The sequence below is a fragment of the Neoarius graeffei genome, chromosome 2, assembly GCF_027579695.1.
Source record: "Neoarius graeffei isolate fNeoGra1 chromosome 2, fNeoGra1.pri, whole genome shotgun sequence".
NCBI lineage: Eukaryota > Metazoa > Chordata > Actinopteri > Siluriformes > Ariidae > Neoarius > Neoarius graeffei.
Window position 1 is genome coordinate 85,169,571 of NC_083570.1, and position 26,581 is coordinate 85,196,151.

Sequence of the window (26,581 nt, forward strand, 5' to 3'; positions counted from 1 at the left end):
AAATTGTAACATTTAATACATTAATATTACAACTGAGGAGGCGGCACGGTGGTGTAGTGGTTAGCACTGTCGCCTCACAGCAAGAAGGTCCGGGTTCGAGCCCCGTGGCCGGCGAGGGCCTTTCTGTGTGGAGTTTGCCTGTTCTCCCTGTGTGGGTTTCCTCCGGGTGCTCCGGTTTCCCCCACAGTCCAAAGACATGCAGGTTAGGTTAACTGGTGACTCTAAATTGAGCGTAGGTGTGAATGTGAGTGTGAATGGTTGTCTGTGTCTATGTGTCAGCCCTGTGATGACCTGGCGACTTGTCCAGGGTGTACCCCGCCTTTCGCCCGTAGTCAGCTGGGATAGGCTCCAGCTTGCCTGCGACCCTGTAGAACAGGATAAAGCGGCTACAGATAATGGATGGATTACAACTGAGGGCAGGTAAGATGTTCCTTATGACCCACAAACGGTGCAAGTATATACAGTACCCTCCACAATTGTTGGCACCTCTTGTCAAGATTAATAAAAAGGTTTAGAAAAAAAATCCACTTTTTGGTGAAGCAGCTTTGTCTCACATTGAAAAATGAGAAAAAAACTTTTTTTTTTTGGAGTTAGGAGGTAAGCAGAGAATCCAAAGAGAACCCATGCAGTTATGGGCAGAACATGTGAAACTCCACACCAACCTCAAGTCAGGACCCATTTTTAGTATTTCGGGAACAAAAGGTTTTTCAGAACAACAAAGTGTGCATCCTTTCTATTTTCATTTTATTATATTAGACTAGAAGATAATGATTTCAATGACTATAATAGGCAAAATATTTTCTAATTAACTGATTTTAAAAACCCACCAGACCTCCATTGAGATAGCTGACAGATTCAGAATGTAGGTCATATTCATGAGCAAATGTCTGAAAGCTACATGGTGCCATCTTGTGGTGTCAGGGCTGAGGTGTATGTTCATCCAGCTTCTTCCTTGTATCCAAATTAATATCCATCCATCCATTATCTGTAGCTGTTTATCCTGTTCTACAGGGTCGCAGGCAAGCTGGAGTCTATCCCAGCTGACTACGGGCGAGAGGCAGGGTACACCCTGGACAAGTCGCCAGGTCATCACAGGGTTGACACATAGACACAGACAACCATTACTAACCTGCATGTCCTACTAGGAATAGTATTTTCCTTCTAATAGCGAATAGCAGTCCAAAAAAAAAAATACATTTAAACATTTTATTTTCTGGAAATTAAAAAATAAAACTTAATATTAAGTTTGCACAGATGCTAAAACATTAGTCCAGCTCCAGTCTTTTCATCCTGTTTACATTCAGCAGTCTTCCTCTAAAATGTCTGAATGTTCTTCCCAGAACAAATCTCCAATTATATCACAGTTATGAGCTGTAACTTTTCTTCTGCTCCGTGTAAAAGTGACCTCTTTTTCTCCTTCTTTGGGCAATGTGATCCTTTTAGTCGACGTTTCATCAACCTATAAAAAGTGTTTATGTATTTAAAAAACAAACAACTATTGTTAAATTATTTCAAAGCAATAAATTACAAACGAACAAGCTTTCTATTATTGTTATTTACCTTTTCCCAGATCAACGTGGTGCCTTTTCTGTGTAGAGGTGATTCATTATTGTAATTCATATTAAACTCTGCAAACAACATTTCATTCTTATCTGCAGACAAAGTTCCCTGAAACAATATTTAGAAAATATTAAAGGATGTATGTGTGGCAAGTGATTCATCTTAAATAAATACAAAATTCACAATTCTACCATATTTTTATATTCAATACAATGAATCATGTGAGGAAAAGACTATAATTTTAAACGATTCATTAAGACGTGTTCATTTGGAGCAAGAAACTATTCAAATTGGCATACAGGACTTACATTTAGTCTCTCCTCCGCCTGAGTTGTGGAGAGTCCACCCTTTTGCACCAGTGTCCAAAAAGCAGTGTTGTACAAGTTGTTAATGTGACCTGCAGGTTAAACGGAAAAATTATGATTGATAAAAAGAAAATCACTGAATACAAATTAAAGCTACATAAACAAGTCTTCATCTTAACAAGCGTCATGTCTGCTTTGTTAATCCGAGAATTACAAGAAACACACACTGGCCACTTTATTAGGAACACCCATACACCCGTTTTATGCAGCTCTCTAATCAGCCGATCCCTTGACAGCAGCACAATGCATCAAATCATGCAGATACAAATCAAGAGCCTCAGTTAATGTTCACTTCAAACATCAGAATGGGAAAGATTGTGATCTCAAAGTGTGACTTTCTTTCACTGTGGCATGGGTGTTGTGCCAGATGAGCTGGTTTGAGTGTTTCAGAAACTGCTGATCTCCTCACAAAACAGTCTCTAGAGCTTACAGAGAATGGTGTGGAAAAACAAAAAACATTCAGTGAGCGACAGTTCTGTGGGTGGAAACGTATTGTTGGTAAGAGAGGTCAGAGGAAAATGGCCAGATTGGTTTGAGCTGCCAGGAAGGATATAGCAACTCTTTACAACCGTGGTGAGCAGAAAAGCATCTCAGCATGCAACAGCAGAACAGCACATCGGGTTCCACTCCTGCAGCCAAGAACAGGAATCTTAGAATCAAGAACAAGTTCCTATTAAAGTGGCCGGTGAGTGTAAATTTGTTGCCATTTTTTGTCAGAGAAACACAAGTTTGTAATCATAAAAAAAATATTTCTCTCTTTAAGAGAAAAATAAAATCTCACTCACAGTCAGCCTGTCTCCAGCTTAAGTAGTCTTTTAGATTACGGTTGGTTGGATATAAGACAACTCTGCCGTCAAAGCCTGGAGGATAGAGCAGTGGCTGCTCTCCAAAATAATCCTTCCAATAAAACACATAGCTGGAGGAGAACTGTGATGCCACATGGGTCATCAGTTTACTGTGGGGAACGGGGGAGAGAGAGAGAGAGAGAGGGGAAAAATAAGTAAATCTCATATTGTTAACTGCAGGGGTGGACAAATCACACATTTATTAGCTCATCCAGTTAGCAAGTTAAAAACTCCAATGTGCTGCCTAGTGCCATGATTTATTTGCCTGGAAACCTGACTGACCAGGCTAAAACGTAGTAGCTACGGTAATGCAAGTACATACAGTTCTGTGCAAAAGTCTTAGGCATGTGTAAAGAAACACTGTAGACCAAAAATGGCTTAAAAATAATGAAATGAAATGTTCCAACATCTCATCTCATCTCATTATCTGTAGCCGCTTTATCCTGTTCTACAGGGTCGCAGGCAAGCTAGAGCCTATCCCAGCTGACTACGGGCGAAAGGCGGGGTACACCCTGGACAAGTCGCCAGGTCATCACAGGGCTGACACATAGACACAGACAACCATTCACACCTACGGTCAATTTAGAGTCACCAGTTAACCTAACCTGCATGTCTTTGGACTGTGGGGGAAACCGGAGCACCTGGAGGAAACCCACGCGGACACGGGGAGAACATGCAAACTCCGCACAGAAAGGCCCTCGTCGGCCACGGGGCTCGAACCCGGACCTTCTTGCTGTGAGGCGACAGCGCTAACCACTACACCACCGTGCCGCCCCCATGTTCCAACATAAAAATAATAATAAATAAAATAAAAAAAATACTATAAACAGCAGTAAGCCATAATAAATGGAGCAGTCAATACTTGGTGAGAGACGACCCTCTGCTTTAAAAAAAAAAAGTCTCAGGGGGTGGCACGGTGGTGTAGTGGTTAGCGCTGTCGCCTCACAGCAAGAAGGTCCTGGGTTCGAGCCCCGTGGCCGGCGAGGGCCTTTCTGTGCGGAGTTTGCATGTTCTCCCCGTGTCCGCGTGGGTTTCCTCCAGGTGCTCCGGTTTCCCCCACAGTCCAAAGACATGCAGGTTAGGTTAACTGGTGACTCTAAATTGACCGTAGGTGTGAATGGTTGTCTGTGTCTATGTGTCAGCCCTGTGATGACCTGGCGACTTGTCCAGGGTGTACCCCGCCTTTCGCCCGTAGTCAGCTGGGATAGGCTCCAGCTTGCCTGCGACCCTGTAGAACAGGATAAAGCGGCTACAGATAATGAGATGAGTAGTCTCAGGTACAATGAGTGCAGCTGTATAAGGAACTGAGCTGTAGGTTTTATTGAGCATCTTGCAGAACCAGCCACAGTTCTTCTGGACACTGTCACACTTGCTTCTTCATTTTGCAGCAAATCCCAGTAGCCTTCATTATGTTTTCTTTTTTAATCTGAAAAGTGTAGAGGTCTTTTCCAAAATGCTATAAATCCATTTTGATTGTTTTCAGAAAAATGACATTTATTTACCCAGACCCATAAATTTTGCAAATATTGAATTTATCCTGTTATAATAGATAGTTGGTTCAGTCTGAACATTTTCAACAATAATCGACAAATCTAACAATGTTATTGATTATAAATCCAAAGTTTATTATATATTTTTTCAAAACGCTATAAATCCATTCATTTTTTCTGTTTTTAAAACGAGAACATGCTGTAGATATATAAAGCCTAGGTCACAACCGGACGTACGATTTTTTTGCCGTGCGATTTTTGGCGTTTCCCAAATCGCTGCGTTTTTTTTTGTTCATGGAGAAAGACGCGCGTTGGCCGTAAGTTTGTCTTGCAACCTGAAAAAAAACGTAAGCACCCGTAGAGTTTGTTTGACATGACAAAGAACCTCTGCGGCCGGTCTGCGGCCAGTCTACAGCTGGAAAATCAGCACGTCACACACGCGCCCTCCGTGCGTTTCTTGCGTTTTTTGCACGTAGACCGGCCGTAGGAGCACGTACGGCTGGTTGTGACCGAGGCTTAATATCAGGAACTTACATCATATAATTTATTATAAAATCAAATAAATTATATAAAACACTTAAATAACATAGCCCTGTGATGACCTGGCGACTTGTCCAGGGTGTACCCCGCCTTTCGCCCATAGTCAGCTGGGATAGGCTCCAGCTTGCCTGCGACCCTGTAGAACAGGATAAAGCGGCTACAGATAATGAGATGAGATGAGACTTAAATAACATTTTACGTTTTAAGACTGTCCACCACAGAAAACAACTAACTAAATAACAAATGGCCAGTTAGTTCAATTTTTTAAATGCAATCCATTCAAAGTGCCGCCTTAAATAGCATGACAAAACCACTAATTAAATAACAATAATCAGCCCGCCACCAGAATAGCGAATTTTCTTAGCTTGCTCTCGTTCATGGTTATCTTTGTTTAAACGACGTCTTCTACCACCTGGTGTAGGTCTCACAGGTTCTTCAGAACCATCAAAAGTATTTACAACCACCATTTGCAAAAATTAATTTATGCTCAAGAAGCTACACAAGCAAACAAAACTCCTCGCTTCAGGGCGCCACCATGTGGGAGAGTGTAGAACGCTGACCGAACTCTGACTGGTCTAGAGGAAATGTCGCACTCAGCCAAAAAACAGGTGTAGCGCCTATCGCGTTTTGGAGAGAAACTACAATTTGCAGCACATATAAACAAGGAAATATAGCGATTTGGCATGAAACATTAATGGAGCAGTGAATAGGCTCAGTACACAGCAGAATAGCGCGACGAACTCGTTTTTTTTAATTTGGCGTTTATTGTGTTTTGGAAAAGAGCTCTTCAGGTGCTCTCTTATGTAATATGCTGCTCAGATACAAACTTTTTTTTTCCTGTAACATTTAATTTTGTGCTAGAAAACAAACGTTTGGACTCTAAAATGTTTTTGTACTGACTCAGTAATGTAGACATCATAAAATAGAAATCGAGAACAAAGTTTATATGAAAAAATAGGGTGCCTAAGACTTTTGCACAAGACTGTATGATATTTCCACACATGCTAATTAATATACTGACTAAAAACTGCCTTGGCTGATGCGTGTAGTACAGCAGGCAGCAGGATTCAGAATAAGTAGCTCATGCTATAATTACAGTGTTAAGTTGTTGCCCCACCATGAAGTGCATTACGTTTGAACATAGCGAAAATCGATAACGTGCGCGTTTATTTTTTTCCCCCTTTTTCTGGTTGACGAACCTACTTGCTTGCCAGGCAACAACACAATCTGCATATCCAGTCACTACAAGTCTAACATACCGTAGAGTTTTTCAATTTGCACTGTCACCCAAAATCTTCCATATGTACATTACCTGTACTTGCTTCATAGGAGATTTTGCAAAATAGCAGGAACACATTTTAAAAATTATCTTTTACATAAGTCACAGTACAATAATGCTTTACAAGAGGTGACTGAATAAAAATCAAAAAGTGATATTAAAGAGCATATTCTGGACCAATTTCGTTTTTTTTTAATGAAAGTATGTCCCTTTAAGGTGGTGTAGTGGTTAGCGCTGTTGCCTCACAGCAAGAAGGTCCGGGTTCGAGCGCCGTGGCCGGCGAGGGCCTTTCTGTGCGGAGTTTGCATGTTCTCCCCGTGTCCGCGTGGGTTTCCTCCGGGTGCTCCGGTTTCCCCCACAGTCCAAAGACATGCAGGTTAGGTTAACTGGTGACTCTAAATTGACCGTAGGTGTGAATGTGAGTGTGAATGGTTGTCTGTGTCTATGTGTCAGCCCTGTGATGACCTGGCGACTTGTCCAGGGCGTACCCCGCCTTTCGCCCGTAGTCAGCTGGGATAGGCTCCAGCTTGCCTGCGACCCTGTAGAACAGGATAAAGCGGCTAGAGATAATGAGAGGAGATGAGTATGTTCCTTTACACACTCATCCAGAAGGGTAATTTTGCACAAGGCCATCTGTCTACAGCAGAAAAAAATAAAATAACAAAATGCGTCTGGAGCCAGATTCGTGACGTCACCTGCGGAAGCGCCAGCAGGCTGCGCGAGCTTTGCACGGTTTCAGTGCACAGCCTGTGTAGACCAAGCGCTTCCATTTCTCTCTCATTGTCCGGTCTTTTGGGAAACAATGAGTACTAATCCCATCATGATTGGTGTTGCTACACCCTCCTACGATACATCTGTTAACCATTTTAATAATTACGCGATAACATTGAAGAAATTTGCAGAAAACCACCAGGTCGTTTTCTCATAAACAAACCAGCGCTGACGTAGGATTCAGAGGGAGGCGTCCCGCACGCGACGTCACGAAAATCAATGTTTGCCGGGAAATCCAAATGCCAAGTTTTTTCAGAGGCGGACCAATTCGCCTCAAATGGCTTGATTTCAACTGAATTTTTCTGGTATTGCGCAAGGTCAAAAAATTGCACAAAATGCAAAATGTGACAGATATTTGACCAAAGTTTAATATAAAATAGGAGAATTACATTGATCTTGCTCCTGAATTTACCCATGATATGCACTTTAAAGGTGTCCAAGATGGCTGACCCAAAAAGTTACAACAGTCAGCATGACCGTGAGGTATTTTCGGATTAAAGCCACACAGTGACCTAAAGCACATCAGGAAGCCTGTGTGATATTAGTGACGAACTCAAATACGTACATCACTCAAACAGGACTGCAGTAATTACATATTATTTAATTCAAGACATCAACACTTGAACTTTTTTTGCTAATTTATTCCAGAACGGTTTTGTGTCATTTTAGGATTTGCGTTTACCTTCCTCTTCTTTTGAACCAGTTGGTTGATCTTTTAAATACAAAGCTGAACTCATCGCTTTGCCCATAAGCTATAGCAATGTCCTCCAGATCCTCCATGACGGAGCGTGCGCTGCGGGCCATCAGGCCTAAAGCTCGGTCATCATTGGGCTTCGTAAAGTTGTGCCGCTCAGCAAACCTGAACACAAAAATAGTCCTTCATAATAAAGAACAACAAATAACCTCCTCATCACAGAGATGCTAAATCATGCATAGAATTTATCAACATTCATTTTATGTCTTAGAAAATACTCATGCTACAAACTAATTCCAGCCTATATTAAAAAGAGGTAGGATGTAGGCTCATGTTACTGACACTTCAGGATAATGTGTCTTGCATAAAACAAAATTAACCATCAAACATCTCATCATCTCTAGCCGCTTTATCCTTCTACAGGGTCGCAGGCAAGCTGGAGCCTATCCCAGCTGACTACGGGCGAAAGGCGGGGTACACCCTGGACAAGTCGCCAGGTCATCACAGGGCTGACACATAGACACAGACAACCATTCACACTCACATTCACACCTACGGTCAATTTAGAGTCACCAGTTAACCTAACCTGCATGTCTTTGGACTGTGGGGGAAACCGGAGCACCCGGAGGAAACCCACGCGGACACGGGGAGAACATGCAAACTCCACACAGAAAGGCCCTCGCCGGCCACGGGGCTCGAACCCGGACCTTCTTGCTGTGAGGCGACAGCGCTAACCACTACACCACCGTGCCGCCTACCATCAAACATGCATACACAATATGAAGTACTATTTATTTATGTAGTACACAACTACACCTTTTGCAGTTCTAGATTTACACTCACTGGCGATTTTATTAGGCTCACCTGCCATATGAACTTTAAAAGGTATACCTTTTTTTTTTTTAACTAACCAAAAATGCAACTGAGAAAGCAACCAAGATGAAGAGCTAGAGGTGGGTCTTCCAAACTTTTTGGGTAAATGACCTGAAATAGTCCTTATGAATTTTCTCTAAGACCAACACTTGAGCATGCAACATTATTTATACCACATGGGGTCACAACCCCTAGTTTGGGAACCCCTGGGCAAGAGATGATTAACACATACTATGCATGGAAAAGGATGATAGAACAATAATAGAGTAGTCACACTAGAGGCGGAATGAGCCGGAATGCCGTCAGAATGAAAATTCTTCATATATTCGAAGTGCATTCTAAAAATTCTGACTGCATTCTGAGTGCATTCCAAACATTCAGGCCCATTCTTGTGGCCGGCCCGAATGTTTTGCTCATGCTCAAAACATTCGAGGTGCATTCGAAGAGGAGAAATATCGAACGGCATTTGAAATGTATTCTAACTGCATTCTGACTGCATTCTAAATATTCTTACGGCATTCCAACAGCATTAGAAACATTCTGATCGCATTCGAGGGAAAAATCGAAATGGCAAGCCACTTCAAATCCTGTCAGAATATCCCGTAGGTGCCTCGAATGAGCCGGAATGCCATCGGAATGAAAATTCTTCGTATATTCCGGGATATTCAAAGTACATTCTAAGTATTCGAGCTGCATTCTCTTTGAATTCTTAGATGTTCGAAACATATTTGGCGGCTATTTCGGGAGCATTCCGACTGCATTTGAGGTGAATTCGTACAGCATTCGAGGCACCTTCTGACCAGACTTCGGGTGGTATTTGGGCAGCAATCAAACCGCACCCGTACAGCATTCTAGGTATTCCTACTGTGTTCCAACTACATCTGAACTGCATTCGAAAGCTAATACACCCGGAATGTGCAAGAATCATTCGAGGCGCGTTCAAAGCGCATTCTAAGGGCATTCTTACAAAGCTGTCAGAATGTTGGACAGTTTGAAATTCCCGCCCGAATGTGGCAAGAATTTTGAAAAATTTTTCATTCCGGCTGGTTCTGATTCCTGCTAATTCCAAATAAGTGTGACGTGGCCTTAAAGTGCATATCCTGGACCAATTTCGTTTTTTTTTTTTTTTATATGAAAGTATGTCCCTTTACACACTCATCCAGAAGGGTAATTTTGCACAAGGCCATCCGTCTACAGCAGAAAAAAACAACGTGTCTGGAAAAATCCCAAGGGAGTCTGGAGCCAGATTCGTGACGTCACCTGCGGAAGCGCCAGCAGGCTGCGCGAGCTTTGCACGGTTTCAGTGCACAGCCTGTGTAGACCAAGCGCTCCCATTTCTCTCTCATTGCCCGGTCTTTTGGGAAAAGATGAGTACTAATCCCATCATGATTGGTGTTGCTACACCCTCCTACGATACATCTGTTAACCATTTTAATAATTATGCGATAACGTTGAAGAAATTTGCAGAAAACCACCAGGTCGTTTTCTCATAAACAAACCAGCGCTGACATAGGATTCAGAAGGCGGCGTCCCACACGTGACGTCACGAAAAATCAATATTTCCCAGGAAATCCAAATGCCAAGTTTTTTCAGAGGTGGATGAATTTGTCTCAAATGGCTTGATTTCAACTGAATTTTTCTGGTATTGCGCAAGGTCAAAAAATTGCACAAAATGTGACCGAAATTTGACCAAAGTTTACTATAAAAAATAGGAGAATTACATTGATCTTGCTCCTGAATTTACCCGTGATATGCACTTTAATATAGGGGTGTCTAATAAAGTGCTCAGTAAGTGGACACATTAAGAACTCCAACATTGCTGCTGCACCTGATATATTTGTACCAGCCCGAGAAATACAAGCTACAATGTCAATATCACGCTATACAATGTCAATATCAAAATCTATGCCAAAGGGGTTGAAAATCAACTGGGGCTTTGCCCTGTATCCTTCCCCTATTAGGATACAGGGCAAAGTGGGCGCTGTTAGCATGGCTGCCCACTGCTCTGGGTATGTGTGTGTGCTCATTGCTCACGTGTGCGCGCGCATGTGTGTGTTCACTGCTTCAGATGGGTTAAATGCAGAGAGGAAATTTCACAAGTGTGTGATGAATAAAGTTGTGCTTTCTATCAATCAATCTGTGATCTATGTGACAAATCAAATAAAAAAAAAAAAATTATTGTTCGGTCATCCTTTTCCATAGTGCGTGTTAATCATGACACAGTATCTCATAATTATGAGATACGTTCTTATTACCACGACATACTTTTCAAGCGCCGATTCCATGCAATCTCTGTTCCCGTCAGCTCCTACAGAAAGGCTCTGTTTAGGAGTAGGAAACTTTGTAGCACCGTTTTTGTGTATACATCGAAACTACGGATAATGAGATCTAAGGTTAGGGTTAATTATTGCTCGTGGGATCACAATGGAAGTCTTTCAAAATATCATAAACAACGTATTTATGTATTTTGGTACGATTATGGATCATCAATATTGTATTTTGAGCGTTATTTTGTAGATCAAATGCAGCACACACACCAAACATTTCCAGATCAAATTTACAAACTGATTACAAAGTGCAAATTGAGAGTTTCGTTAACCGGGTTTGTTAATCACCATCTAGGAGTCGACTCCCAAACAGCATGTTACAATTCTCAGTATTCTGATACATAAAACATTTGCAATATTTTGACAAGTGATCACTATACTTTGCCTAACTATGGCTAAAAGTGTTCCTTCGTAGCTTCTAATTAGTAAAATGGTGGGAGGGTGAGCGAGTGAGTGATTTAGACTTAATTCCACTTGCGCTGTTCTGCACACAGGGCGACAAGTAGACTCCACTTCTTCTGGTCTTGCGCTACAGTCTCAGCTCACATTACATCAGTGCCCACAGTCTCCAGATCTTTTCTATACATTTGTCTCAGTGTCATCTTAAGTCGGCCTCTTTTTTTTCCCCCTCTGCTTGCCAGCTAATCACTGTCTTGGGTAGTCGTTCTGGTGGCATTCTCAGCACACGTCCTATGAATTTCACCCTCCTCTCCATAATTAATTCTACCAGTGGGCGGGTTCCAGTACTACGGTATACCTCTTCATTTGTAATGCGGTCCCAGAAGGTGATCCTGAGGATCTTTCTAAGGCACCTTTGTTGGAATGCATTCAGCCTCCTTCTTTATCTTCACTGTGATCTTCCAAGTCTCACGGGTATACAAGACTATTGTTGGGTTTCAGTCACATGACTTCTCAGCGGTTTTACCGGAAGTGAAATAGCTGGTGGTCTAAACGGCTGCCATAGTACAAAAAACTAGTGATAACTTATCAGAGTATGCTCATAATCTAGAAGCCACTGCTCGCTTTAGATATCTTCAGAAGATTGCTACGTGCAATGGAATAGATGCCTACAGTCTGGGAAAGAAGAATGCGTCATACGATCTCGAAAACTCGAACTATCTGGTGTTGCAGACGTCCTTCTACACCGCAAAACAGATGGAAGCGTATGGAGGCTTACAACTTTTTTGTATGTGGCTGGGTAAAAGACCTCGATGTCAAGTCGCTGCCGAATGAATTCTGGATTGTTTTTGCCCGTGTGTGGTTTTTTTTTTAAGCTTTTCGTTTGCGTCTTTACAGTGAAGCGCTGCAAGTTGAAGTGTAAACAAGCAACAGTTGGCTTGATTCTCACTTGTGTTGGCTCTTATCTCTCAGGTAAATCATTCACAAAGATCATCAGAAACCCCTTTAAAGACCTGGATCTTAGTTAAACAAAACGGAGAAGTGATCACGGCGCATTGTAACTGTATGGCTGGGGAAGAATTTTGTCGCGACCTTCATGCATATGGACTTTGTGAGGAGTAAACAATGAAACAGCTGGGGACTTTAGCGCTTCGTGACTAAAAAAAGTACCGGGTCATTCCATGTCAAATCTCCGAATGCTCCCACTCGACCAGCTCAGATTTGGCTGAAAAAATTCCAGGAGGTTCACACACTTCCCAATAGGAAAAGTACCAAATTTTAGCTCCCAACTCCTTATAGTTTTGTCATAAAAAAATATTTTTGCAACTAACCTCGGACCCGTTTTGAGCAGGGTTTTTTGGGGAGCCACTTTGAGATTGCTGTATCTAGAAAAGTATTTAAGCCGGGTCCCTCACATTTTCAAGGGTCAAAATCTGGCACCAGTACTTGTAGAATATGGACTTTTACATGTGTGCTTTTGGTTTATCATAGAATTCTGGAGGCTTGAATTTGCTTGGAAATTCTACACTACGCTCTGTGGCAGCATTGAAGGACTGTGGAAAGTGCTATTTCAAAGACAGAGGCTTGACATTGCACATACACCTTCCCATATATACTGTGTACTTTGTATTCTAAAGCTGCCCCTCTGTGATGAGCGGTTTGGAAGATATTAAAGTTTAAAAATGGAAAAAATTAATTTGGTATAATAGCAAAAAAATGACAGCATCCACCAACATAAAATTGACTGTTTTAGAAAGATTAGATGTCTGTTTTTAACATAGCCAAAATTTGTGATGTGTTCTGCCTTATTTTTGCAAAATGATTTTTTGAAAATGTGGTGTTCGCATACACGCACAGCATTCATGGCCTATGAAAGCATTTTCAAATGCTAACAAAATGCCCTGAATTTATGACACACAGCTTAAACTCAACAAAATGCTTCATTTGGTTCATGGTAAACTATACTTGAAGGATAACCTATATGCAACCTTTACATACTGAAATATTGGAGCGCCAACATGGGTGAAAACTGAAACTTGTTTTCATTACAACATTTCTGTTGTACCATAATTTAGAAGAAAAAGCAACTTGTATGCTTCAGTTAGTATTTATCCATGATAAAAAAAAAAAAGTCTTTGACAGTCCAGCAGAATTGATTATGATTTATTATTTATGACACTTATTGAATTTATTAAAAATTTATTATAAAGCTGGTAACTTTGGGACAACTCTCCAAATTTATCTGGATCAGTAAAGAAAGTGTGAAGTCCATGGCTGACGAGCTGGAAAGCAGATTTGCAAAGGCAGTCAAAGTGCCAGGTACTGGAGATAATCACTGTTTCAAGCCAGTCAATGCAACAACACTTGAGGTCAGCAGAGTGTCTGGAATTCCTGGATTTTTAGTCAACTATGAGGTAGAACATGTAGACAAAGAGGTTTTACAGGGCTTCCAGATCAGTGACATGATACCTGGCCAATATATAACCTGTGTTTACGACCATCACTGGTGGGTTGGAAGCATCAGAGAGGCATCTGAAGCCCAGCAAGATGTTCTGATACAATTCATGCATCCACATGGCCCAGCAAAAAGTTTCTTCTGGCCCAGGAGAGAAGATTTGTGCTGGGTACCTGTGCAACACAATTTCTAAAGATGTTCCTAGCACTACAACTGGACATGTATATACACTTAAGGAATGTGACATCAAAGCATCTGAAAGTTCCATGAGAAAAAAAAAAAGTTCACATAATTTACAAGAGTTGTCCCAAAGTTACCAGCTTTATAATAAATTTAATAAGTGTCAAACAATAAATCAATCAATTCTACTAGACTGTCAAAGACTTTTTATCATGGATAAATACTAACTGAAGCATACAGGTTGCTTTTTCTTCTAAAATTATGGTACAACAGAAATGTAATGAAAACAAGTTTCAGTTTTCACCCATGTTGGAGCACCAATATTTCAGTATCTAAAGGTTGCATATACAGTTAGGTCCATAAATATTTGGACAGAGACAACATTTTTCTAATTTTGGTTCTGTACATTACCACAATGAATTTTAAACAAAACAATTCAGATGCAGTTGAAGTTCAGACTTTCAGCTTTAATTCAGTGGGTTGAACAAAATGATTGCATAAAAATGTGAGGAACTAAAGCATTTTTTTAACACAATCCCTTCATTTCAGGGGCTCAAAAGTAATTGGACAAATTAAATAAATTGTAAATAAAATGTTCATTTCTAATACTTGGTTGAAAACCCTTTGTTGGCAATGACTGCCTGAAGTCTTGAACTCATGGACATCACCAGACGCTGTGTTTCCTCCTTTTTAATGCTCTGCCAGGCCTTTACTGCAGCGGTTTTCAGTTGCTGTTTGTTTGTGGCCCTTTCTGTCTGAAGTTTAGTCTTTAACAAGTGAAATGCATGCTCAATTGGGTTGAGATCAGGTGACTGACTTGGCCATTCAAGAATATTCCACTTCTTTGCTTTAATAAACTCCTGGGTTGCTTTGGCTTTATGCTTTGGGTCATTGTTCATCTGTATTATGAAATGCCGACCAATCAGTTTGGCTGGATTTGAGCACACAGTATGTCTCTGAATACCTCAGAATTCATCCGGCTGCTTCTGTCCTGTGTCACATCATCAATAAACACTAGTGACCCAGTGCCACTGGCAGCCATGCATGGCCAAGCCATCACACTGCCTCCGCCGTGTTTTACAGATGATGTGGTATGCTTTGGCTCATGAGCTGTACCACACCTTCACCATACTTTTTTCTTTCCATCATTCTGGTAGAGGTTGATCTTTGGTTTCATCTGTCCAAAGAATGTTCTTCCAGAACTGTGCTGGCTTTTTTAGATGCTTTTTTAGCAAAGTCCAATCTAGCCTTTTTATTCTTGAGGCTTATGAGTGGCTTGCACCGTACAGTGAACCCTCTGTATTTACTTTCAAGCAGTCTTCTCTTTATGGTAGATTTGGATATTGATACGCCTACCTCCTAGAGAGTGTTGTTCACTTGGTTGGCTGTTGTGAAGGGGTTTCTCTTCACCATGGAAATTATTCTGCGATCATCCACCACTGTTGTCTTCTGTGGGCGTCCAGGACTTTTTGCATTGATGAGTTCACCAGTGCTTTCTTTCTTTCTCAGGATGTACCAAACTTTGAGGTGCTGAAAATTTATTACTGAAAATCTGGCAGAATGTTCTATTAAAGAAAAGATAAAAAGAAAATAGTCTTTGTGTGTGCTGTGAAGTGGTTTGAAAAAATGAAATCGGAATCGGCCAAAATCGGTATCGGCAGGTCACACTCCATGGGAAATCGGAATCGGCCCAAAAAATTGCAATCTGTGCATCTCTAGTAAAAACTAAACTTTAACGTCAATTTTGGTGAGCAATTTTCATAAATTTAAAAGACAGGTTTTCCACCAACATCAAGCCCAGCAAACTAATGGCCTGCCCTGTAATGTAAAGTTGGGTTGAGGAATGAAACCAGGCAGGGTTCTGGTAAAAATTGTTTTAGATGTCTTCTCTTAAAGAACGTAAAAGAATTTAGATTGAACGGAATAATCTCAAAAGCTTCTTGTAGCTTTAAAATAGTCCCAGCAGGTGACTCTGAAGAAAAATACTGTGTTTGAGAACACCGCCCGCTGTAAACACTTTGCATACACCCCAATGACCGACTCCACCGACCGCCACGACACCACCGCGCACGATTCCCTCATTGGCACAGTGGAGCACCACAAATTGCTACCTGGTCTGTGGGAAACATTGTATATGGGAAGGTGTATGTGCAATATCAAGCCTCTGTCTTTGAAATAGCACTTTCCACAGTCCTTCAAATATGCTGCCGCAGAGCGTAGTGTAGAATTTCCAAGCAAATTCAAGCCCCCAGAATTCTATGATAAACCAAAAGCACACATGTAAAAGTCCATATTCTACAAGTACTGGTGCCAGATTTTGACCCTTGAAAATGTGAAGGACCCGGCTTAAATACTTTTCTAGATACAGCAATCTCAAAGTGGCTCCCCAAAAAACCCTGCTCAAAACGGGTCCGAGGTTAGTTGCAAAAATATTTTTTATGACAAAACTATAAGGAGTTGGGAGCTAAAATTTTGTACTTTTCCTATTGGGAAGTGTGAGAACCTCCTGGAATTTTTTCAGCCAAATCTGAGATGGTCGAGTGGGAGCATTCGGAGATTTGACATAGAATGACTCTACCGTAAAATAACGACACATAGCAAGAAAAGTACTTGGTAAACACTAAGGGCATAGCTGAGAGGGAGATACAAACCTTTCACCAAGTGATCACTGCAAACTCGAGCATACTTCGACTCGGCTCCCTTTATTTTCAGTGAGAGGTTCAAAATCCACCTTTCTCAACGTCTTTTTGTGAAATCCTATGTTTGTTCACCTTTTTTTTTTTTTTTTATTAGTTCACGGGGAACCCTGAAGAAACGTTTACCAGTTTCACAGTTTGATCGATTTGAACAACCTAAAACAAAGCAAGCGTAAGGCATTTTTCATGCGACCAATGCACCTTCTCCGTACAAACACTTTCTCAACTAAGCTTTGGTAGACCACCAGCTAAAGTTTTGAATAACTGATGAGGCGGGTGTGATGTGACGTCACGTGAAACCCAGCAACTGGTAAGACCATCGTCTGCAAGAGTCTGACTTTAAGTGTCTTGGAAATCTTATTGTATTTCCACACTCCCTGCATTCTCTGAAAGACTACCATCGCCTTTCCTATTATTGAATTTATTTCGGCCTCCACATTTCCTTCTGCAGTCAGTAAGCTCCCTAGATATGTGAACTTCATGACGTTTTCTGCATAAATCGCCACACACCAGTATTTGAGTATTGGGGTGTGGGTCTCCCACCTGCATGGCCTTGGTCTTCTGACAACTGATCCTCAACCCTACTTTCGAAGCATTTCTCTCTAGAACAGATGTCATCTCCTGTAATGTGGGGCGTGTTTCAGCTCGCAAAGCAATATCATCTGCGGAATCAAGGTCGAGAAGACGCTTTCTTTCTGTCCATGGTATGCCAAAAACAGGTTTTTCCATTGCTTTCTGCATTATGTGATCGATAGTGACAATGAACAATATGGCTGACAACAAGCAGCCTTGTCTGACTCCTGTAGTGATAAAGAAATATGTGGTGTCAGTGGGCAGCACGGTGATGTAGTGGTTAGCACTGTCGCCTCACAGCAAGAAGGTTCTGGGTTCAAGCCCAGCGATCGACGAGGGTCTTTCTGTGTGGAGTTTGCATGTTCTCCCCGTGGGTTTCCTCCCGGTGCTCCGGTTTCCCCCATGGTTGTTTGTCTCTATGTGTCAGCCCTGCGATGATCTGGTGACTTGTCCAGGGTGTACCCCGCCTCTCACCTATAGTCAGCTGGGCTAGGATCCAGCCTGCCTGCGACCCTGTAGAACAGGATAAGCGGCTACAGATAATGGATGGATGAATGGATGTGGTCCCAGTGAGTGAGTGACCTTTCCTTTATAAATGGCTCACACGCGAGAGTCGACTCTCAATGGTTAACTCAAAGAGTCGACTCAGTGAACTGACTCCATACATCCTTAGCGAGCAGTGATGTGTTCACTTCTTAATAAACCACTGCATACTTGCCAACCCTCCCGATTTCGGTGGGAGGCTCCCGATTTTAGCCTCCGTCTCCTGCTTCCCGATCGTATTTGTTAAAAACTGGATAATCTCCCGGTTTGGGGAAATCCTTACCGCCAAGTTAAAAATACTCCCGATTATGTCCAATCAGAATCGTATATGAGACACTGCTGACGTCAACTGATTTTTAACCAATCAACGAACAGAACCAGGGCTCGACATTAATGGTTGTCTGCTTGTCCGGGACAAGTGATACTTTATGTCAGACAAGTTCATCGTCTCAGTTACTTGTCCGATCGGACAAGTGCCAAAATACGCCGATATTCGGGTTACATATCAAATTTATCAGTTCATTCACATGATTTCCGAAGCATCTCACTCGACATGTTTTGATGAATCGCTGGATGTTTCTATTCGGAAAGAGCGATATGCGCATGCGCAATATTCTACTTGCGAAACCGGCCAATACCGCTTGGCCAATGGGGTCAGAACACGCAGAACTCAAGGGTTGATAGATGAAGATGAATAGAAACTTTATTTGTATCCATTCGTCTGAGTCAATAGAGGTGTGGAGGTTTTCATAACAAGCTATATTATCTTATCATTTGATTACTAGATTTCAGTGTATAATAATCAGTGATCTACAGTATTAGTCAATGTTACCAGTTGTTTTTATTTGTAGCATTGTTGTTAATCGTTTCTCTTGTCCAAACTAGTGATATCTCATCAAGTCATAAATTTTATGATAATGTTACTTTTTGTGATATTTGTGATAACTGCAGAGTACTGATCTGTGTGTATATAATGGTTAGTGTTTCTGGATCTCATAGTATAGTTATTTTGTTCTTAAAATTTTATGTTCATAATTTCTACCCTATTGGAATATATTGCTTCTGAACTTCAGTATAATAATAATAATAATAATAATAATAATTGGTGAATTATGGTATCAATCAGTCTGTTTTACTATATTTTTGAACTTTTGCCTCAGTATATCAAGTACTGATTACTTCTGATTCATAGATATTATGCATATGTTGTGAATTCGGAAACAAATGCAATAAAGATTGTTGGGTTACAAATACCGTATTTTCCGGACTATATGTCGCTCTGGAGTTTAAGTCGCATCAGCCAAAAAATGCATTATGAAGATGATAAAAAAAAAAACATATATACGTCGCACCGGACTACAAGTCGCACTTTTTTGAAGGGTTATTCTATCCATAGAATCTGTGATTCTCTCTGATAAGCGGCGCGTGGTTACTGCGCGACTGCATTGTTTATTTAATAAACGAACAGCGGAGCAGTGATAACGCACCCTTTGCCCTGTAAGTAGCCTAGTCTGATTATTTTAAATATCTACTACTATCTTTAATACTATCACTATCGTTATTACTAATAGCCTATATTATTATTATAACTAATATTAGTAGCCTATTAATGATGCATTAATCAGTTTGCTTTTAGAATATTTTTACCGGTAGGGCTTATTATCGCCCCATGGCTCTTTCATCTTTGTTATTAAAGCTGTAGTCATCATCGAGGAGTGTCATGCTTCATTTTTGTCGAATTTTATTTCATCAAATCAGAGGTCAAGTAGGCTATAGGTATATCATCTCCAAAGACAGGTACGGTAGTAAAAACAACCGTCTAGTGAAAAACAACAACAACAACCACCACCGCTCAGAGAAAAAAAACAGGCAGAAAGTGCGCCTGCCAGTTAACGTCATATCAGATAAAAACATTAAACGTTATTCAGACCATTAACACCATAACATCAGAGATGAAGAATAAAGTTCATCTTGGAAGGAGAGTTATTTTTAAAAATGCAAAACAAAATCATTTATAATAGCCCAGAGAAAAACTGGCTGAATATGGACCGTAACATCAAGTTATTCAATAGCCTATAGGCCGAAAATCAGGGCTTAATTTGAGCCGGAACATGACGGAACAAGATCAGTAACCTCCGTTGTCAGATCCGGCAGCTATTTTCATTTCATTCGGTGTTCCGGCAGCTATTTAAATGGATCAGATCACCTCCGTGACCATCACAAAGGGAAAAAAATCAAACAATAAATTAAATAAGTAAATAAAAATTTGTTTAGTGTTCGGTTTTGATATCTGTTGTTGATTTCTCTACTATGACATCCACAAAATCTATGCGAAAGGGGAAGAGGGAGGGACATGGGGTGTATACTTCCACTCAATAGAACACCGGGTTTTTTGTAGCCGTTTGCTTGCGCTGTGGAAAAAAATGGCAAAAAAACAAGAAAGCTTACTAAAATTTTTAAAATGAATTCTCCAACTTGTTTTGTAAACCCTTTATTTCTTAACTATTACTTGAATTGATTGCACTTATGTTTGCTGGCACTGCTTTTAATGAGCAGGAGAAAAACAGGGAGGGCTTGGAAAAAGAACACAGGTTGGAATCGAACCCGGGTCCCCGGATTTATGGTATGGCGCCTTACCCACCTGAGCCACGAAGTCCTGCTGGCACTGCTTTTAAATCCCCTACTTAAATCCTTAAAATGAGTCATTTAACGCATGTCTTGTGTGATCTGATCTCCAATGGTGAAATAAACCGGTTGTGATAGGAGTACAGTGTTATTTTAGAAGATAAATTTAATATATAATTTAATATATAGCCTAATAAAAAAATAATATTTTATAACAATATCACGACATATTACTGTCTGTAACTGTTCGTCACTAAAGCATTTTCTAAGATCATAATGTCTGAGATATATATATATATTTTTTTTTTACACACACAATAAGCGCGTGTGCGTAAAGTTATAGTAAACCACCCCCTGCCTTTTTTTTTTTTTTGAGTCGCCGGACCCACCCACCTCCTGCGTTCTGGGACCTCCCACTTCACAAATTAAGCACTGCCTAAAATCATTACATAACTTATTTAAATAACTATAGGCCTATCATTAATAATAAAACACAGGTCAATCAAGTTTATCAAGCTGACGATTTCACTCCAAATCAGCAAATCCATTGAATTCCTCATCCTCGGTGTCGCTTCTGAACAACTCTGCCAACTCCAGCGGCAGATGAAGCACCGTTTCCTCCTCTTCTGCGTGGCTGTCTCAGACTCAGCATCAGCTCCAGTTATTCCGCGGTGTGAAAAAAAAAAAAAAAAACATATATACGTCGCACCGGAGTACAAGTCGCACGGCCAGCCGAACCATGAAAAAAAGTGCGACTTATAGTCCGAAAAATACAGTAGTTTATTTGTGGGGTTTTTTTCTCAAATATTTCTTCGGACAAGTCAACTTCACATTCGGACAAGTACATTTCCTTTCAACTTGCCCGACAGGACAAGTGGTTTCAAAAGTTAATGTAGAGCCCTGAGAACGACAGTCACTTGCGTAATGTAGGATTCACCCAGGCTGTCCGACATTTTTTACAAGCAGTCATTCATCATGGCCACTAAACCCAATACCAAACGGCAAAAATATGAACGCAAATCCCAGGTTGCATGGGAGAATGAATTTCCATGGATAAGCAAATGTTCAACCAGCCAGTTACACATTTTAAGGTAAAGATACCTTAAATCAGAATATAATGGACATTCGAGTGTGAAATTAAACTAGTCTTCCATACCATTTCAGTACAACTTCTAAAGAGTTTAGTAAAATTTTGCATGACAGAATTTGTTTGGTGAGTGGATTTGAATAGCGTGGTCGTGTCTTAGTGCGATTTTGAATTTATATGTTTGAAAGTTTGAAGTGAAAGTTTACAAATGAAATATCTGGAAAGTGATTGATTTTGACCGAGTTTTGAGGTTTTAAGTGAAAGATTACTAGTGAGTGTATTTTGGTGGTACTAAAATTTTGCATTCGAGTGAATTTCTTTGGGCAGCACGGTGGTGTAGTGGTTAGCGCTGTCGCCTCACAGCAAGAAGGTCCGGGTTCGAGCCCCGTGGCCGGCGAGGGCCTTTCTGTGCGGAGTTTGCATGTTCTCCCCGTGTCCGCGTGGGTTTCCTCCGGGTGCTCCGGTTTCTCCCACAGTCCAAAGACATGCAGGTTATAGGCTAACTGGTGACTCTAAATTGACCGTAGGTGTGAATGTGAGTGTGAATGGTTGTCTGTGTCTATGTGTCAGCCCTGTGATGACCTGGCGACTTGTCCAGGGTGTACCCCGCCTTTCGCCCGTAGTCAGCTGGGATAGGCTCCAGCTTGCCTGCGACCCTGTAGAAGGATAAAGCGGCTAGAGATAATGAGATGAGATATCTGGAAAGTGATTGATTTTGACCGAGTTTTGAGGTTTTAAGTGAAAGATTACTAGTGAATGTATTTTGGTGGTACTAAAATTTTGCATTCGAGTGAATTTCTTTGGGCAGCACGGTGGTGTAGTGGTTAGCGCTGTCGCCTCACAGCAAGAAGGTCCGGGTTCGAGCCCCGTGGCCGGCGAGGGCCTTTCTGTGCGGAGTTTGCATGTTCTCCCCGTGTCCGCGTGGGTTTCCTCCGGGTGCTCCGGTTTCTCCCACAGTCCAAAGACATGCAGGTTATAGGCTAACTGGTGACTCTAAATTGACCGTAGGTGTGAATGTGAGTGTGAATGGTTGTCTGTGTCTATGTGTCAGCCCTGTGATGACCTGGCGACTTGTCCAGGGTGTACCCCGCCTTTCGCCCGTAGTCAGCTGGGATAGGCTCCAGCTTGCCTGCGACCCTGTAGAACAGGATAAAGCGGCTAGAGATAATGAGATGAGAAACATTCTTCTAAAGCATCACTTGTGTTATTTTCTGTGGGTCTCTGTATGGATACAATATTCAGGCATGAGATTTTTCAGCTCAAAATCTGATTTAAGACTTCCCTTTCATTGTTATTATATTAAAATTCAAGACGAGTATTAGTTCAGATGTTTCACTCTGAGCTCTCTGATGCATGAATCCCATAACCTACAGTAACTGATAATACAATATCAACAATTCAAAAACTCTTTAATTGTATACATTTCAAATGGTTTGCAATTAAATGGGATCCACTGTTTTTATCATTTCAACCGCGCATCATAGCCTCGTCCGGTTGAAAATGTCTTCCATGCGCTTTTCTCCCCCACGAGAATTGTGGAAAGTTGGTAAGTCTGCCACTGACACTTTGCCAGTTATGAGGAAACAGCACAATTTAAAGGTAACCTCACTTACTTGTGGAAATTCCGGCCATCCAGCCGAACGACGATGTAGCAGTTCCGTAAACACGTGTCATCAGTCTCAAAGCTGCGCACATACTCAAACTTACTCTTCGCCATGACACAGCTTGTGCAAAACAGCGCCAGAGGTTCGCGGCTCCTCTTCACGAAATCTCCAAGCAACGCAGAGACTTGACTCAGCATGGGATTTTAAACGAGACCAAAAACTGAAGAATCTCGCTGCAACCTTCTGTATCGTCGCTCACTTAGCTACCTTCTTCTTCTTTAGGTTTTATGGCGGTTGGCAAACTAAGGTTAATGGTGCATTACCGCCACCAGCTGGACTGGGGTATGAATCTGAAGTCTACCCTAACAAGGAAATACAAAATATTATGAGGAAAAAAAAATTTAATTGTTCTTCTAAATTCCATGAAACAGTCCTGTGTTCTTCAGGAATCTAAAAACAAAATTTAAACAAACCTCTCCAGTACTCCTTTGTAAAATATCTTGCAAATTAAATTGAATCTTTTCTCTCTCTAACTGTTCTATTAGACTTTGCCTGTTTTCCTGGTACCTTGGGCATTGTATAAAAACATGATCTACAGTTTCTGGATAACCACAGTAAACACAGTTACCATCAGCATGTTTCTGTATTCGATGTAGATTACTATTCAAACTGGTATGTCCAAATCTCATCCTTGAAAATACAACCCCGATTCCAAAAAAGTTGGGACAAAGTACAAATTGTAAATAAAAATGGAATGCAATGATGTGGAAGTTTCAAAATTCCATATTTTATTCAGAATGGAACATAGATGACATATCAAATGTTTAAACTGAGAAAATGTATCATTTATAGAGAAAAATTAGGTGATTTTAAATTTCATGACAACAACACATCTCAAAAAAGTTGGGACAAGGCCATGTTTCCCACTGTGAGACATCCCCTTTTCTCTTTACAACAGTCTGTAAACGTCTGGGGACTGAGGAGACAAGTTGCTCAAGTTTAGGGATAGGAATGTTAACCCATTCTTGTCTAATGTAGGATTCTAGTTGCTCAACTGTCTTAGGTCTTTTTTGTCGTATCTTCCGTTTTATGACGCACCAAATGTTTTCTATGGGTGAAAGATCTGGACTGCAGGCTGGCCAGTTCAGTACCCGGACCCTTCTTCTACGCAGCCATGATGCTGTAATTGATGCAGTATGTGGTTTGGCATTGTCATGTTGGAAAATGCAAGGTCTTCCCTGAAAGAGACGTCGTCTAGGATGGGAGCATATGTTGCTCTAGAACCTGGATATACCTTTCAGCATTGATGGTGTCTTTCCAGATGTGTAAGCTGCCCATGCCACATGCACTAATGCAACCCCATACCATCAGAGATGCAGGCTTCTGAACTGAGCGCTGATAACAACTTGGGTCGTCCTTCTCCTCTTTAGTCCAGATGACACGGCGTCCCTGATTTCTATAAAGAACTTCAAATTTTGATTGTCTGACCACAGAACAGTTTTCCACTTTGCCACAGTCCATTTTAAATGAGCCTTGGCCCAGAGAAGACGTCTGCGCTTCTGGATCATGTTGAGATACAGTTTCTTCTTTGAACTATAGTGTTTTAGCTGGCAACGGCGGATGGCACGATGAATTGTGTTCACAGATAATGTTCTCTGGAAATATTCCCGAGCCCATTTTGTGATTTCCAATACAGAAGCATGCCTGTATGTGATGCAGTGCCGTCTAAGGGCCCGAAGATCACGGGCACCCAGTATGGTTTTCCGGCCTTGACCCTTACGCACAGAGATTCTTCCAGATTCTCTGAATCTTTTGATGATATTATGCACTGTAGATGATGATATGTTCAAACTCTTTGCAATTTTACACTGTTGAACTCCTTTCTGATATTGCTCCACTATTTGTCAGCGCAGAATTAGGGGGATTGGTGATCCTCTTCCCATCTTTACTTCTGAGAGCCGCTGCCACTCCAAGATGCTCTTTTTATACCCAGTCATGTTAATGACCTATTGCCAATTGACCTAATGAGTTGCAGTTTGGTCCTCCAGCTGTTCCTTTTTTGTACCTTTAACTTTTCCAGCCTCTTATTGCCCCTGTCCCAACTTTTTTGAGATGTGTTGCTGTCATGAAATTTCAAATGAGCCAATATTTGGCATGAAATTTCAAAATGTCTCACTTTCGACATTTGATATGATGTCTATGTTCTGTTGTGAATACAATATCAGTTTTTGAGATTTGTAAATTATTGCATTCCATTTTTATTTACAATTTGTACTCTGTCCCAACTTTTTTGGAATCGGGGTTGTACATTCTCCTCTCTCCTGCTCCTGCTCATAGGCCTAAGTACTCCTACTTTTTTGTGAATGTTATAAAACTGTCTGCCAGTCAGCCCATCCTCCCACAACATTTGCCACTCTCCTTTTACTTTGCGTTTCACCATACTTTTCACTTCTGTTTTACTGACGTTTACTGCCATATCTATGCTTGGATGTTCAGTCGCTTTTTTTGCACACTTGTCAGCCATTTCATTCCCCAAGACTCCTATATGAGCTGGCACCCACACAAAGGTAATGCCAACCCCTGACTTCATTAGATTACTTGCAAGAAGTACAATTTCCAGGACAATATCTTGCCTGGTTTCTGATTGTCCAGTTTTGATGGTGATCAGCGCTGAACTGGAGTCTGACGCCACCACTACCTTCCTTGGTCTTTTCTCCTCAACCCACTGTAAAGCCAGCCACACAGCTATCAATTCCCCTGAGTATACTGCCAGGTCATCAGTGATTCTTTTCCCTTCTACATGTTTCAATGTAGGAATGACATATCCCACCCCAACTCTACTATCTGTTTGTTTCGATGCATCTGTGAATATTTTCAGACAATCTTCATACCTCTCCATTAGATAACTCTGCACCCAGTATTTGTCAAAATCATCTTGGTTCTTATTTTCCAGTATACCCAAGTCAACATCAAGTTCTTCAAAAGTCCATGGCGGAACAGCAAAAAGTGGTATTGCGGGACTTAATTTTAGTTCTGAGAGGCCCCACTTAGCTACCTGGTCCATCATCTTCTTCTTCTTCTTTTGAGTAATGGCAGATCACAATGTACTTGTATACCGCCACCTACTGCACAGGAGTGTGTGAAATGATCATGTCAAATCCATTTGGGCGAGGAAAAATAAATAAATAAATAAATTGATTAATTAATTAAACAATTAAATAAATAAATTCCTAAATTCTTTCTATGAGCTTTGTATCATTAAGGTATGACATAAGGGCTTTTAAAAACTTCCATAGCAATGCAGATGACACTCAGCTTTACTTAGCTATGTCACCTAATGACCAGTGGTGGCTGGTGAAAAAAATTCTTGGTGGGGCTGGTGTGTGCCAGTAGAGTTCCCTGCCTAGTCCAGTATAAGCATTCAAATGAACAGTCAGAAAATGACAGCAATTCCACAATAATAATTTAATTTCATTCTCAAAATCAGCAGTTTCACAGATAAAGTAAATTAACAATTTACAGCTATATTAGGCTCCATTTATGCTTTGGAAAGGAACGGTATCAAATACAATACTCAGGTTCTTGAGAGAAGTTTACAGCAAGGGTATGATTTCAGCTGAATCTATATATCAACAGTGTGAACAGTGTGTGGGCGGCACGGTGGTGTAGTGGTTA

At 41.0% G+C, this 26,581-nt stretch overlaps 1 protein-coding gene across 2 annotated transcripts; it reads right to left on the bottom strand.

Annotated features, from left to right (window-relative positions):
• Positions 1 to 1,192: 1,192 nt before the first annotated feature.
• Positions 1,193 to 23,182, bottom strand: thg1l (tRNA-histidine guanylyltransferase 1-like). Of its 2 annotated transcripts, XM_060910132.1 has the most exons (6): positions 22,916 to 23,182; positions 7,533 to 7,709; positions 2,711 to 2,880; positions 1,869 to 1,957; positions 1,561 to 1,668; positions 1,193 to 1,459 (listed from the first exon to the last, which is right to left on the bottom strand). In XM_060910132.1, exons 1-6 carry the CDS (start codon positions 23,101 to 23,103, stop codon positions 1,301 to 1,303), a joined length of 891 nt encoding a protein of 296 aa, XP_060766115.1. In that variant the 5' UTR covers positions 23,104 to 23,182; the 3' UTR covers positions 1,193 to 1,300. The 2 variants fall into 2 exon arrangements, with proteins under 2 accessions (XP_060766115.1, XP_060766122.1); XM_060910139.1 differs by lacking the exon at positions 22,916 to 23,182 and having other exon boundaries at positions 2,711 to 2,785; positions 7,533 to 7,599.
• Positions 23,183 to 26,581: the final 3,399 nt, after the last annotated feature.